This window comes from Paramormyrops kingsleyae, chromosome 25 (genome assembly GCF_048594095.1).
Source record: "Paramormyrops kingsleyae isolate MSU_618 chromosome 25, PKINGS_0.4, whole genome shotgun sequence".
In the NCBI taxonomy this organism is placed as follows: Eukaryota; Metazoa; Chordata; class Actinopteri; order Osteoglossiformes; family Mormyridae; genus Paramormyrops; species Paramormyrops kingsleyae.
The window spans coordinates 32,990,606-33,002,985 of record NC_132821.1 but is presented as its reverse complement, the minus strand read 5'-3'; the positions used below and the strand labels follow the sequence as shown (position 1 = coordinate 33,002,985).

Here is a 12,380-nt window from a genome sequence, read left to right as displayed (position 1 = left end):
GAGAATTTCCCCATGGGGATCAGCAAAGTCCCGTCACAGTTGTTGCTGTGACACTGTATAGTGCTGCACTGCGATGCGACATTAACACGTCACTTCCTGTCACTTAGCAAGAGCTGCTGCAGGAAGACCTGGCTTATGCTGCTGAGGAGGTGGACAGACTCACCAGGGTGCTGGACGAGCAGGCCGGCCTCCTGCAAGCTATGCAGGACCAGGCAGCCCAGAAGGAAGCCACTATCCAGGAGCTGCAGGGGCAGGTGTGTGGCACGGGGGGCATGGGCGTTTCAGTTTCTACTCGGAGTCCAGAAACCCCGTGGTTTATGTAGATTGGTGTGTTTGAATTGTTTAGTGTGCTCCTTGGACTGGCATAATGGGCAGAGCGCCCCTGTGCTTTCTGGGATACGCTGTTAGCTCCTGCAGTTGATAAACAATTCTGGAAGTTCTATGTAATAAATTTTTTTTTTTTTTTTGTGGTGATGATGCTGATTGCGTTTTATATGTATCTTCAGTGTTTCCCGTAGGTTTACAGCTTAGGGGGGGGCAGACGAACACCGACAGGATTCATGGTGTTCATGTGCTTCTTTTAATGACAGCAGTCAATATAACAACTGAACTACACATCGAAACATTTCGTTTTATGACAATTATCCACAAAGTGTGCCGGTTTTGTCACTGCAGTGTATTTTCCTGGGCTTCTGGAAGAACATTTCTAGAGCCTCTTGATATGGGAAGTCAGAAACGTCTGGCCCATGTATTGAGATCCTGACCTGCAAATACATTAACTGTTAGGCTTTAAAAGTGATAGCTGATAGCTTAAAATAGTGCTCACCTGTGTGTGCGTGCACGTCTCTGTGCACGCGCATCGGGGCGGAACTCCGCCATGCGCGATAGAGAGCGGAGGAGAATTGTAAACGCGTGAGACAAAAATGACAAACTTGTGTAAATAAGATAAATAACATAAGGCTATTTAGTTTGTTTAATAAAATACAATGTATAGACCTGTTCTATAGGAAAGGTAACCTTAATGACTTCTATTGTGATCTGGTGCTATATTGAAAATAAAATTAACTTGACCTTCAAGGGGGGGTGAGAGGTGCTGTTGGGGGTGGACGGGGCGCCCCCCTAATATAATGGTAGGGGGACCACTGATGCCTATGCATGAATGCGCACACACACACCGGCAGAGCTGTTTCAGAATGCTACCAAACATTACTGGCATTGTGTTGTGAATACAGCCCCCTCTCATCCAAATAAAAAGACCATTCTCTTCATCTTTTAACACTTTATTGATAGATTATAAATATAACTCATGGTTAATACATTCAGCTTCCTTTGCCTCTTCTTTCATGTCCTCCTGCATCATCTGCCTCTGCCTTAATCTGTTTCATGTCCTCCTGCATCATCTCTGCCTCTGCCTTAATCTGTTTCATGTCCTCCTGCATCATCTCTGCCTCTGCCTTAATCTGTTTCATGTCCTCCTGCATCATCTCTGCCTCTGCCTTAATCTGTTTCATGTCCTCCTGCATCATCTCTGCCTCTGCCTTAATCTGTTTCATGTCCTCCTGCATCATCTCTGCCTCTGCCTTAATCTGTTTCATGTCCTCCTGCATCATCTCTGCCTCTGCCTTAATCTGTTTCATGTCCTCCTGCATCATCTCTGCCTCTGCCTTAATCTGTTTCATGTCCTCCTGCATCATCTCTGCCTCTGCCTTAATCTGTTTCATGTCCTCCTGCATCATATCTGCCTCTGCCTTAATCTGTTTCATGTCCTCCTGCATCATATCTGCCTCTGCCTTAATCTGTTTCATGTCCTCCTGCATCATCTCTGCCTCTGCCTTAATCTGTTTCATGTCCTCCTGCATCATCTCTGCCTCTGCCTTAATCTGTTTCATGTCCTCCTGCATCATATCTGCCTCTGCCTTAATCTGTTTCATGTCCTCCTGCATCATATCTGCCTCTGCCTTAATCTGTTTCATGTCCTCCTGCATCATCTCTGCCTCTGCCTTAATCTGTTTCATGTCCTCCTGCATCATATCTGCCTCTGCCTTAATCTGTTTCATGTCCTCCTGCATCATATCTGCCTCTGCCTTAATCTGTTTCATGTCCTCCTGCATCATATCTGCCTCTGCCTTAATCTGTTTCATGTCCTCCTGCATCATATCTGCCTCTGCCTTAATCTGTTTCATGTCCTCCTGCATCATCTCTGCCTCTGCCTTAATCTGTTTCATGTCCTCCTGCATCATCTCTGCCTCTGCCTTAATCTGTTTCATGTCCTCCTGCATCATCTCTGCCTCTGCCTTAATTTGGCCCTCCACTGCTTTTCCACCACTTCCTCCTGCAGCACCCAATACCATCCAAATGCAACGCCGCAGCGCCGCACTTCTGGGCCTGCAGTCGGAAGCCAGCAGTGTTGTGCTGGAAGTTACATCGCCGCTGTATTAGGCGCAAGTTTCGTCGCTGCGGTTTCAGAAGGGCAAATTTCTAGTCTTGTACGCCACTATTGTAACCTATGATCTGAGTAGAAAATTATAGTATACTACATTATGGTATTACTATACTATATTATATTATATATTATAGAGATAGTGGAAAATGGTATTATACGGATAGCCGTTACTTCTGTTCAAAACAGTCCTGTAGAAAAGTCTTGAAAGTCAGTTTCGTTCCTTTTTAAGATACAGCATGCATATAAATCTAAATTTAGTGAACGTGTAAACTTGTTTTATCGGATGCAATTCTAACAGCAAAGACAGGTCCATCTACAGCCCATAAGTAGAAGCATAGCTGCTATGCACAAAGGGAAAGACCACAAAATAATATTAACCTATGTCAAAAATGTCTTCCTCTAATAAACCTGCTCTTTGGAGTACTTTAGAAAATGATTGTCAGTAATCAGTTCCTTAAAACTTCCCTATATCTAAGATAAAAATCTACCTCACAAAGTATTAGCTGTTAATTAGAAACATCCAGAAAACCTTTTCTTAACAAAATTAATCTGAAATGAATGTTCATAAAGGCTCCACAAAGTCCTGCTTTTAGCTTGTTTTTGTAGAAAAACCTGAAGCAACTAGATGATTTGATGGAAGTGCCTGTAGGACAGACTGGTCTGTCTTTGAGAACATGGTACCAAATGACACAAAGAGAGCATCAAAACCCGGACTGGAGTCCTGTATTAGGCATGACTATTCTCTGTTTCAACTATTTAATGTAAAGGGTAAGCTCACCCCAAAATCATAGGAATCACCGTAATGATTTAGTAAAACAATTTAAAACTTAAAGCTCTATTTAATTTTTTGTTTTTTTATTTGGCTTTGTAAAGGCATAAAAATAAACTAACTAATATGACCAATATTTCAAATGAAGAGGCAGATGCAATAAGATTGCAACAAATTATATTTTATTGAAAACAAAAACGGTTCTTTGCCCTCGATGCTTGGGGAACCGTAAAGCTTCTGCTCAGCTCTCCTCATAGCGTGGCTGGACGACCTAATCCACATCTGTGGATTGTGAAACCTACAAGAAAATACATAACATATAATGTGCAGTAATGCTCTGTAAAACAGTGTTCCAAGAATGTGTTCAACTTTGCATATATATATTGAACAACACATCTTAACAAAGTATGACTCACCTTCCTGGACAACAGCCTTCTTAAAGTGAGTTTTCAACATTTTGTGCACTGGTTCAGCTGTGGAACGCACTGCCCTTTCTGAAACGTGATGTGCTTCTAAAATAAAGACAAAAGGCACAATGCAAAACTGCCATTCTTTCTTTACAACATGAGCAAAATATTTTCATAGCCATTTAGTGGCAATAAATTGCCAAACGTCGATGGCCCGTTTATAAATAAAGGGAATCTTTAATCTAATATGCTTCCACATTAGCCTGCAAGATAGCATAAAAAAACGCTTGCCAGTATTCGCTGCTTAACCTATCAAACTACTATTATTAACATGATTAAATCATAACGTACTTTGTACATCTAAAATGTTGAAACGTGTCACAAACTGCACAGTTTTATATCAGCAATCTAAAACGTAACACAAGACTGAAACTTACCGTACATGATGAAGGAATTCACCCACAATTTCTTTCTTTTCTTTTCTGGCTTAATCTCCAGCTTTTCAGCTTCTTCCACAAGCTCATCATCTCTGCCTTTGCCTTAGTCTGTTTCATGTGTCCTCCTGCATCATCTCTGCCTTTGCCTTAGTCTGTTTCATGTGTCCTCCTGCATCATCTCTGCCTTTGCCTTAGTCTGCTTCATCTCCTCCTGCATCACCTGCCTCTGCCTCTGCCTTAATCTCTTTCATCTCCTCCTTCATCATCTGCCTCTGCCTTAATCTGGTCCTCCACTGCTTTTCCTCCACATCCTCCTGCAGCACCAGTCATGTCTGTTCCACCCAAAAGGTCCGCCAAGATTGCCTCGATCTCAGCCTGTATCTTTTTAATTGCTGCTTGCGTCTCGTCAGTGTCTTCCGAGACTGCATCGATCTCTGCTTGCAGCTCCTCCACCCTCACTTTATCTTCCACCAGTGGCTCACTCACTTTGATCTCCTCCTCTACTGCTCTTATGTCTCCCTCAGTCTCTCTCTCCACCTCAGCGTGGTTTTCCTCTTGCTCCTTCACATCAGCTTTTGGTTTTTCTTGTTTTGTTCCTTTCTTCTTTTTGGCAAAGGCAAACAGCTTCGCCCAGAATTTCTTTCTCTTCTTTTCTGGCTTAATCTCTATCTTTTCGGGTTCTTCCGCAGCCTCATCGGCCACCACTGCGGGTCTAAAGCAGGAGAAAAAGGAGCACTTCATCTTTAGAGGCATGTCGTTCAAAGTCTGATCTGTTCTGAAGTGAAGCAAGTGCTTATATAACATTTCTGAGTTCCGGAATCCTGACACAGCGCTTGTCATCGTAATGTTTACCTTCAAAATTCTACGTGAAAATCTCCCATGTTGCACTTCTTCTGTAGTTTCATTCCTTATTAAACAGCTTTGTTTTGCACAGTAACAGCACATATTATTGTTTAGCAAGTAGTGGTACCTGCAGAAATGTTTGCTTATGGTAGTGATCGGCGGGCAGTTATATTGTCTCTTCTGTGGTTCTGTCATGCCAAATTCCTGCCGCCTTTGACGTTTCGCTCAACTGTTGGACTGATGATGCAGATTCAAGGCACCCCGTAAATTTCAAGGTACCCAGAAAGTTTCAGATTCACCCTTACTGCTGAGCGATACGTCATAGGCTGAAGGAATTTGGCAGGTGGAAGATATTTGGCATGACAGTTCCACTTAGAAAGCAGCGCATCATCACTGGTGGACAGTTAGGATGTACAGTTTTTCAGAACTTTTCCTAAGTACATTTTTTTCTAATATCTCTGCTTTACTTGAGTATCGGTTTTCTTTTTGAATCCTATGACTTTTACTCCACTATGTTTGAAAGACAAATATGGTCCTTTTTACTCCACTGCATTTCTATGAATGTTCTTATTACTCAACGCTTTGAAGTCAGCAGATGAATTTTCTTTTCTAAAATGCAATAGACCATAGTGTCTTGGTGACGGGAGAAAAACCAATCACAGTAAACTACCCCTGATCTGTCAATCATGTTGCTGTTGGGCAGTCATAGAGGTAGAGGAGTGTAACTGGATTAATTGTTTTATTTATTTTTTTTATTTTCTGAGGAAGTTGTATCTACAGCAGTTCCACAGTCTGCCTTTTGCATGCCTATGCATGAATGTACACACTCACTGGCAGAGCTGTGTCAGAATGCTACCATGCCGTTGGATGTAGATGGGGTGGGTGGTCTTTAAAGTAAATGAAAATGAGAACGGCTGTCCTTTTGTCTATTCTATAGGTTATACAAGCAAGTCAGTGCATTCAGTCGGCTGTTTCAGAGGCTCTGACATTAGCTTCCGTAAATGCTGTGTGGCAGTACAATGATGCGAAAATGTACTTTTGAATAATTAAGTATTTTTAATATCAAGTACTGCAGTACTTTAACTGAAAATAAAAATTTGACTGAATTGAACAGCTCTTATTTTGGAGTCATATTTAAGCAGGAGCAACTTTATCTTTGACTAAAGTTCTATCCTTTACCCACCTCCTCATATTACTCCATAGCAAGCAGTAGCAGGTGCAGAAAATTTCAGTTGCGGTGGTGATTGAAGCCTGTCAACTCCGTAGGTGTAAAAACCTCATGATTTCAGTGAATTCAGGTTTTTGATTTGCGGTGTCTTACTGAGATACAATGCGCATGGAAGCTAGTTTGTTACACCTTTCAAACATTACTGGCATTATGTTGTGAATACAGCCTCCTCTCATCCAAATAAAAAGACCATTCTCTTCATCTTTTAACCCTTTATTGATAGATTATAAATATAACTCATGGTTAATACATTCAGCTTCCTTCGCCTCTTCTTTCATGTCCCCCTGCATCATCTCTGCCTCTGCCTTAATCTGTTTCATGTCCTCCTGCATCATCTGCCTCTGCCTTAATCTGTTTCATGTCCTCCTGCATCATCTGCCTCTGCCTTAATCTGTTTCATGTCCTCCTGCATCATCTCTGCCTCTGCCTTAATCTGTTTCATGTCCTCCTGCATCATCTCTGCCTCTGCCTTAATCTGTTTCATGTCCTCCTGCATCATCTGCCTCTGCCTTAATCTGTTTCATGTCCTCCTGCATCATCTCTGCCTCTGCCTTAATCTGTTTCATGTCCTCCTGCATCATCTGCCTCTGCCTTAATCTGTTTCATGTCCTCCTGCATCATCTCTGCCTCTGCCTTAATCTGTTTCATGTCCTCCTGCATCATCTGCCTCTGCCTTAATCTGTTTCATGTCCTCCTGCATCATCTCTGCCTCTGCCTTAATCTGTTTCATGTCCTCCTGCATCATCTCTGCCTCTGCCTTAATCTGTTTCATGTCCTCCTGCATCATCTCTGCCTCTGCCTTAATCTGTTTCATGTCCTCCTGCATCATCTGCCTCTGCCTTAATCTGTTTCATGTCCTCCTGCATCATCTCTGCCTCTGCCTTAATCTGTTTCATCTCCTCCTTCATCATCTGCCTCTGCCTCTGCCTTAATCTGGTCCTCCACTGCTTTTCCTCCACTTCCTCCTGCAGCACCATTCATGTCTGTTACACCCGAAAGGTCCGCCAAGACTCCCTCGATCTCAGCCTGTATGATTTCGATTGCTGCTAGCATCTCGTCAAAGTCTTCCCAGACTGCCTCGATCTCTGCTTGCAGCTCCTCCACCCTCGCTTTATCTTCCACCAGTGGCTCACTCACTTTGATCTCCTCCTCTACTGCTCTTATGTCTCCCTCAATCTCTCTCTCCACCTCAGCGTGCTTTTCCTCTTGCTCCTTCACATCAGCTTTTGCTTTTTCTTGTTTTGTTCCTTTCTTCTTTTTGGCAAAGGCAAACAGCTTCGCCCAGAATTTCTTTCTCTTCTTTTCTGGCTTAATCTCTTTCTTTTCGGGTTCTTCCGCAGCCTCATCGGCCACCACTGCGGGTCTAAAGCAGGAGAAAAAGGAGCACTTCATCTTTAGAGGCATGTCGTTCAAAGTCTGATCTGTTCTGAAGTGAAGCAAGTGCTTATATAACATTTCTGAGTTCCGGAATCCTGACACAGCGCTTGTCATCGTAATGTTTACCTTCAAAATTCTATGTGAAAACCTCCCATGTTGCACTTCTTCTGTAGTTTCATTCCTTATTAAACAGCTTTTGTTTTGCACAGTAACAGCACATATTATTATTTAGCAAGTAGTGGTACCTGCAGAAATGTTTGCTTATGGTAGTGATCGGGGGCCAGTTATATTGTCTCTTCTGTGGTTCTGTCATGCCAAATTCCTGCCACCTTTGACGTTTCGCTCAACTGTTGGACTGATGATGCAGATTCAAGGCACCCCGTAAATTTCAAGGTACCCAGAAAGTTTCAGATTCACCCTTACTGCTGAGCGATACGTCATAGGCTGAAGGAATTTGGCAGGTGGAAGATATTTGGCATGACAGTTCCACTTAGAAAGCAGCGCATCATCACTGGTGGACAGTTAGGATGTACAGTTTTTCAGAACTTTTCCTAAGTACATTTTTTTCTAATATCTCTGCTTTACTTGAGTATCGGTTTTCTTTTTGAATCCTATGACTTTTACTCCACTATGTTTGAAAGACAAATATGGTCCTTTTGACTCCACTCTATGAATGTTCTTATTACTCAACACTTTGAAGCATAGCTTTGAAGTCAGCAGATGAATTTTCTTTTCTAAAATGCAATAGACCATAGTGTCTTGGTGACGGAAGAAAAACCAATCACAGTAAACTACCCCTGATCTGTTAATCATGTTGCTGTTGGGCAGTCATAGAGGTAGAGGAGTGTAACTGGATTAATTGTTTTATTTATTTTTTATTTTCTGAGGAAGTTGTATCTACAGCAGTTCCACAGTCTGCCTTTTGCATGCCTATGCATGAATGTACACACTCACTAGCAGAGCTGTGTCAGAATGCTACCATGCCGTTGGATGTAGATGGGGTGGGTGGTCTTTAAAGTAAATGAAAATGAGAACAGCTGTCCTTTTTTCTATTCTATAGGTTATACAAGCAAGTCAGTGCATTCAGTCGGCTGTTTCAGAGGCTCTGACATTAGCTTCCGTAAATGCTGTGTGGCAGTACAATGATGCGAAAATGTACTTTTGAATAATTACGTATTTTTAATATCAAGTACTGCAGTACTTTAACTGAAAATAAAAATTTGACTGAATTGAACAGCTCTTATTTTGGAGTCATATTTAAGCAGGAGCAACTTTATCTTTGACTAAAGTTCTATGCTTTACCCACCTCCTCATATTACTCCATAGCAAGCAGTAGCAGGTGCAGAAAATTTCAGTTACGGTGGTGATTGAAGCCTGTCAACTCCGTAGGTGTAAAAACCTCATGATTTCAGTGAATTCAGGTTTTTGATTTGCGGTGTCTTACTGAGATACAATGCGCATGGAAGCTAGTTTGTTACACCTTTCAAACATTACTGGCATTATGTTGTGAATACAGCCTCCTCTCATCCAAATAAAAAGACCATTCTCTTCATCTTTTAACCCTTTATTGATAGATTATAAGAAGAAGCTGAAGAGGCGAAGGAAGCTGAATGTATTAACCATGAGTTATATTAACTCATGGTTAATACATTCAGCTTCCTTCGCCTCTTCTTTCATGTCCTCCTGCATCATCTCTGCCTTAATCTGTTTCATGTCCTCCTGCATCATCTCTGCCTGCCTTAATTTGGCCCTCCACTGCTTTTCCACCACTTCCTCCTGCAGCACCCAGTACCATCCAAATGCAGCGCCGCACTTCTGGGCCTGCAGTCGGAAGCCAGCAGTGTTGTGCCGGAAGTTACATCGCCGCTGTATTAGGCGCAAGTTTCGTCGCTGCGGTTTCAGAAGGGCAAATTTCTAGTCTTGTACGCCGCTATTGTAACCTATGATCTGAGTAGAAAATTATAGTATACTACATTATGGTATTACTATACTATATTATATATTATAGAGATAGTGGGAAATGGTATTATACGGATAGCCGCTACTTCTGTTCAAAACAGTCCTGTAGAAAAGTCTTGAAAGTCAGTTTCGTTCCTTTTTAAGATACAGCATGCATATAAATCTAAATTTAGTGAACGTGTAAACTTTTTTTATCGGATGCAATTCTAACAGCAAAGACAGGTCCATCTACAGCCCATAAGTAGAAGCATAGCTGCTATGCACAAAGGGAAAGACCACAAAATAATATTAAAAACCTATGTCAAAAATGTCTTCCTCTGTAATAAACCTGCTCTTTGGAGTACTTTAGAAAATGATTGTCAGTAATCAGTTCCTTAAAACTTCCCTATATCTAAGATAAAAATCTTAGCTGTTAATTAGAAACATCCAGAAAACCTTTTCTTAACAAAATGAATCTGAAATGAATGTTCATAAAGGCTCCACAAAGTCCTGCTTTTAGCTTGTTTTTGTAGAAAAACCTGAAGCAACTAGATGATTTGATGGAAGTGCCTGTAGATCAGACTGGTCTGTCTTTGAGAACATGGTACCAAATGACACAAAGAGAGCATCAAAACCCAGACTTGAGCAGAGGACTGGAGTCCTGTATTAGGCATGACTATTCTCTGTTTCAACTATTTAATGTAAAGGGTAAGCTCACCCCAAAATCATAGGAATCACCGTAATGATTTAGTAAAACAATTTAAAACTTAAAGCTCTATTTAATTTTTTGTTTTTTTATTTGCCTTTGTAAAGGCATAAAAATAAACTAACTAATATGACCTCAAAACTAAGACCAATATTTCAAATGAAGGGGCAGATGCAATAAGATTGCAACAAATTATATTTTATTGAAAACAAAAACGGTTTTTTGCCCTCGATGCTTGGGGAACCGTAAAGCTTCTGCTCAGCTCTCCTCATAGCGTGGCTGGATGGCCTAATCCACATCTGTGGATTGTGAAACCTACAAGAAAATACATAACATATAATGTGCAGTAATGCTCTGTAAAACAGTGTTCCAAGAATGTGTTCAACTTTGCATATATATATTGAACAACACATCTTAACAAAGTATGACTCACCTTCATGGACAACAGCCTTGTTAAAGTGAGTTTTCAACATTTTGTGCACTGGTTCAGCTGTGGAACGCACTGCCCTTTCTGAAACGTGATGTGCTTCTAAAATAAAGACAAAAGGCACAATGCAAAACTGCCATTCTTTCTTTACAACATGAGCAAAATATTTTCATAGCCATTTAGTGGCAATAAATTGCCAAACGTCGATGGCCCGTTTATAAATAAAGGGAATCTTTAATCTAATATGCTTCCACATTAGCCTGCAAGATAGCAGCATAAAAAAACGCTTGCCAGTATTCGCTGCTTAACCTATCAAACTACTATTATTAACATGATTAAATCATAACGTACTTTGTACATCTAAAATGTTGAAACGTGTCACAAACTGCACAGTTTTATATCAGCAATCTAAAACGTAACACAAGACTGAAACTTACCGTACATGATGAAGGAATTCACCCACAATTTCTTTCTTTTCTTTTCTGGCTTAATCTCGAGCTTTTCAGCTTCTTCCACAAGCTCATCATCTCTGCCTTTGCCTTAGTCTGTTTCATGTGTCCTCCTGCATCATCTCTGCCTTTGCCTTAGTCTGTTTCATGTGTCCTCCTGCATCATCTCTGCCTTTGCCTTAGTCTGCTTCATCTCCTCCTGCATCACCTGCCTCTGCCTCTGCCTTAATCTCTTTCATCTCCTCCTTCATCATCTGCCTCTGCCTTAATCTGGTCCTCCACTGCTTTTCCTCCACATCCTCCTGCAGCACCAGTCATGTCTGTTCCACCCAAAAGGTCCGCCAAGATTGCCTCGATCTCAGCCTGTATCTTTTTGATTGCTGCTTGCGTCTCGTCAATGTCTTCCGAGACTGCATCGATCTCTGCTTGCAGCTCCTCCACCCTCACTTTATCTTCCACCAGTGGCTCACTCACTTTTATCTCCTCCTCTACTGCTGTTTTGTCTCCCTCAATCTCTCTCTCCACCTCAGCGTGCTTTTCCTCTTGCTCCTTCACATCAGCTTTTGCTTTTTCTTGTTTTGTTCCTTTCTTCTTTTTGGCAAAGGCAAACAGCTTCGCCCAGAATTTCTTTCTCTTCTTTTCTGGCTTAATCTCTATCTTTTCGGGTTCTTCCGCAGCCTCATCGGCCACCACTGCGGGTCTAAAGCAGGAGAAAAAGGAGCACTTCATCTTTAGAGGCATGTCGTTCAAAGTCTGATCTGTTCTGAAGTGAAGCAAGTGCTTATATAACATTTCAGAGTTCCGGAATCCTGACACAGCGCTTGTCATCGTAATGTTTACCTTCAAAATTCTACGTGAAAATCTCCCATGTTGCACTTCTTCTGTAGTTTCATTCCTTATTAAACAGCTTTGTTTTGCACAGTAACAGCACATATTATTGTTTAGCAAGTAGTGGTACCTGCAGAAATGTTTGGTTGTGGTAGTGATCGGGGGCCAGTTATATTGTCTCTTCTGTGGTTCTGTCATGCCAAATTCCTGCCACCTTTGACGTTTCGCTCAACTGTTGGACTGATGATGCAGGTTCAAGGCACCCCGTAAATTTCAAGGTACCCAGAAAGTTTCCGATTCACCCTTACTGCTGAGCGATACGTCATAGGCTGAAGGAATTTGGCAGGTGGAAGATATTTGGCATGACAGTTCCACTTAGAAAGCAGCGCATCATCACTGGTGGACAGTTAGGATGTACAGTTTTTCAGAACTTTTCCTAAGTACATTTTTTTCTAATATCTCTGCTTTACTTGAGTATCGGTTTTCTTTTTGAATCCTATGACTTTTACTCCACTATGTTTGAAAGAC

General features: G+C 41.5%; 1 protein-coding gene and 2 long non-coding RNA genes across 6 annotated transcripts in view; 1 reads left to right on the top strand and 2 right to left on the bottom strand.

Annotated features, from left to right (window-relative positions):
- The window catches only part of kif15 (kinesin family member 15), a 41,497-nt gene that overhangs the window by 13,286 nt on the left and 15,831 nt on the right, over positions 1-12,380 (top strand). For all 3 annotated transcript variants that reach the window (XM_072706948.1, XM_072706947.1, XM_072706946.1), the window contains exon 27: positions 108-254. In XM_072706948.1, coding sequence (XP_072563049.1) covers positions 108-254 — 147 coding nt within the window. The remainder of the gene's footprint in view (positions 1-107; positions 255-12,380) is intronic.
- Positions 3,378-11,794, bottom strand: LOC140582688 (uncharacterized). Of its 2 annotated transcripts, none has more exons than XR_011985504.1 (3): positions 11,013-11,794; positions 10,582-10,677; positions 3,378-3,510 (listed from the first exon to the last, which is right to left on the bottom strand). It is a non-coding gene; the product is annotated as an uncharacterized lncRNA (long non-coding RNA). The 2 variants fall into 2 exon arrangements; XR_011985503.1 differs by lacking the exon at positions 3,378-3,510 and adding an exon at positions 10,326-10,463 and having other exon boundaries at positions 11,013-11,793.
- LOC140582690 (uncharacterized) lies at positions 6,320-8,235 on the bottom strand. Its single transcript, XR_011985506.1, has 2 exons — positions 6,761-8,235; positions 6,320-6,718 (listed from the first exon to the last, which is right to left on the bottom strand). It is a non-coding gene; the product is annotated as an uncharacterized lncRNA (long non-coding RNA).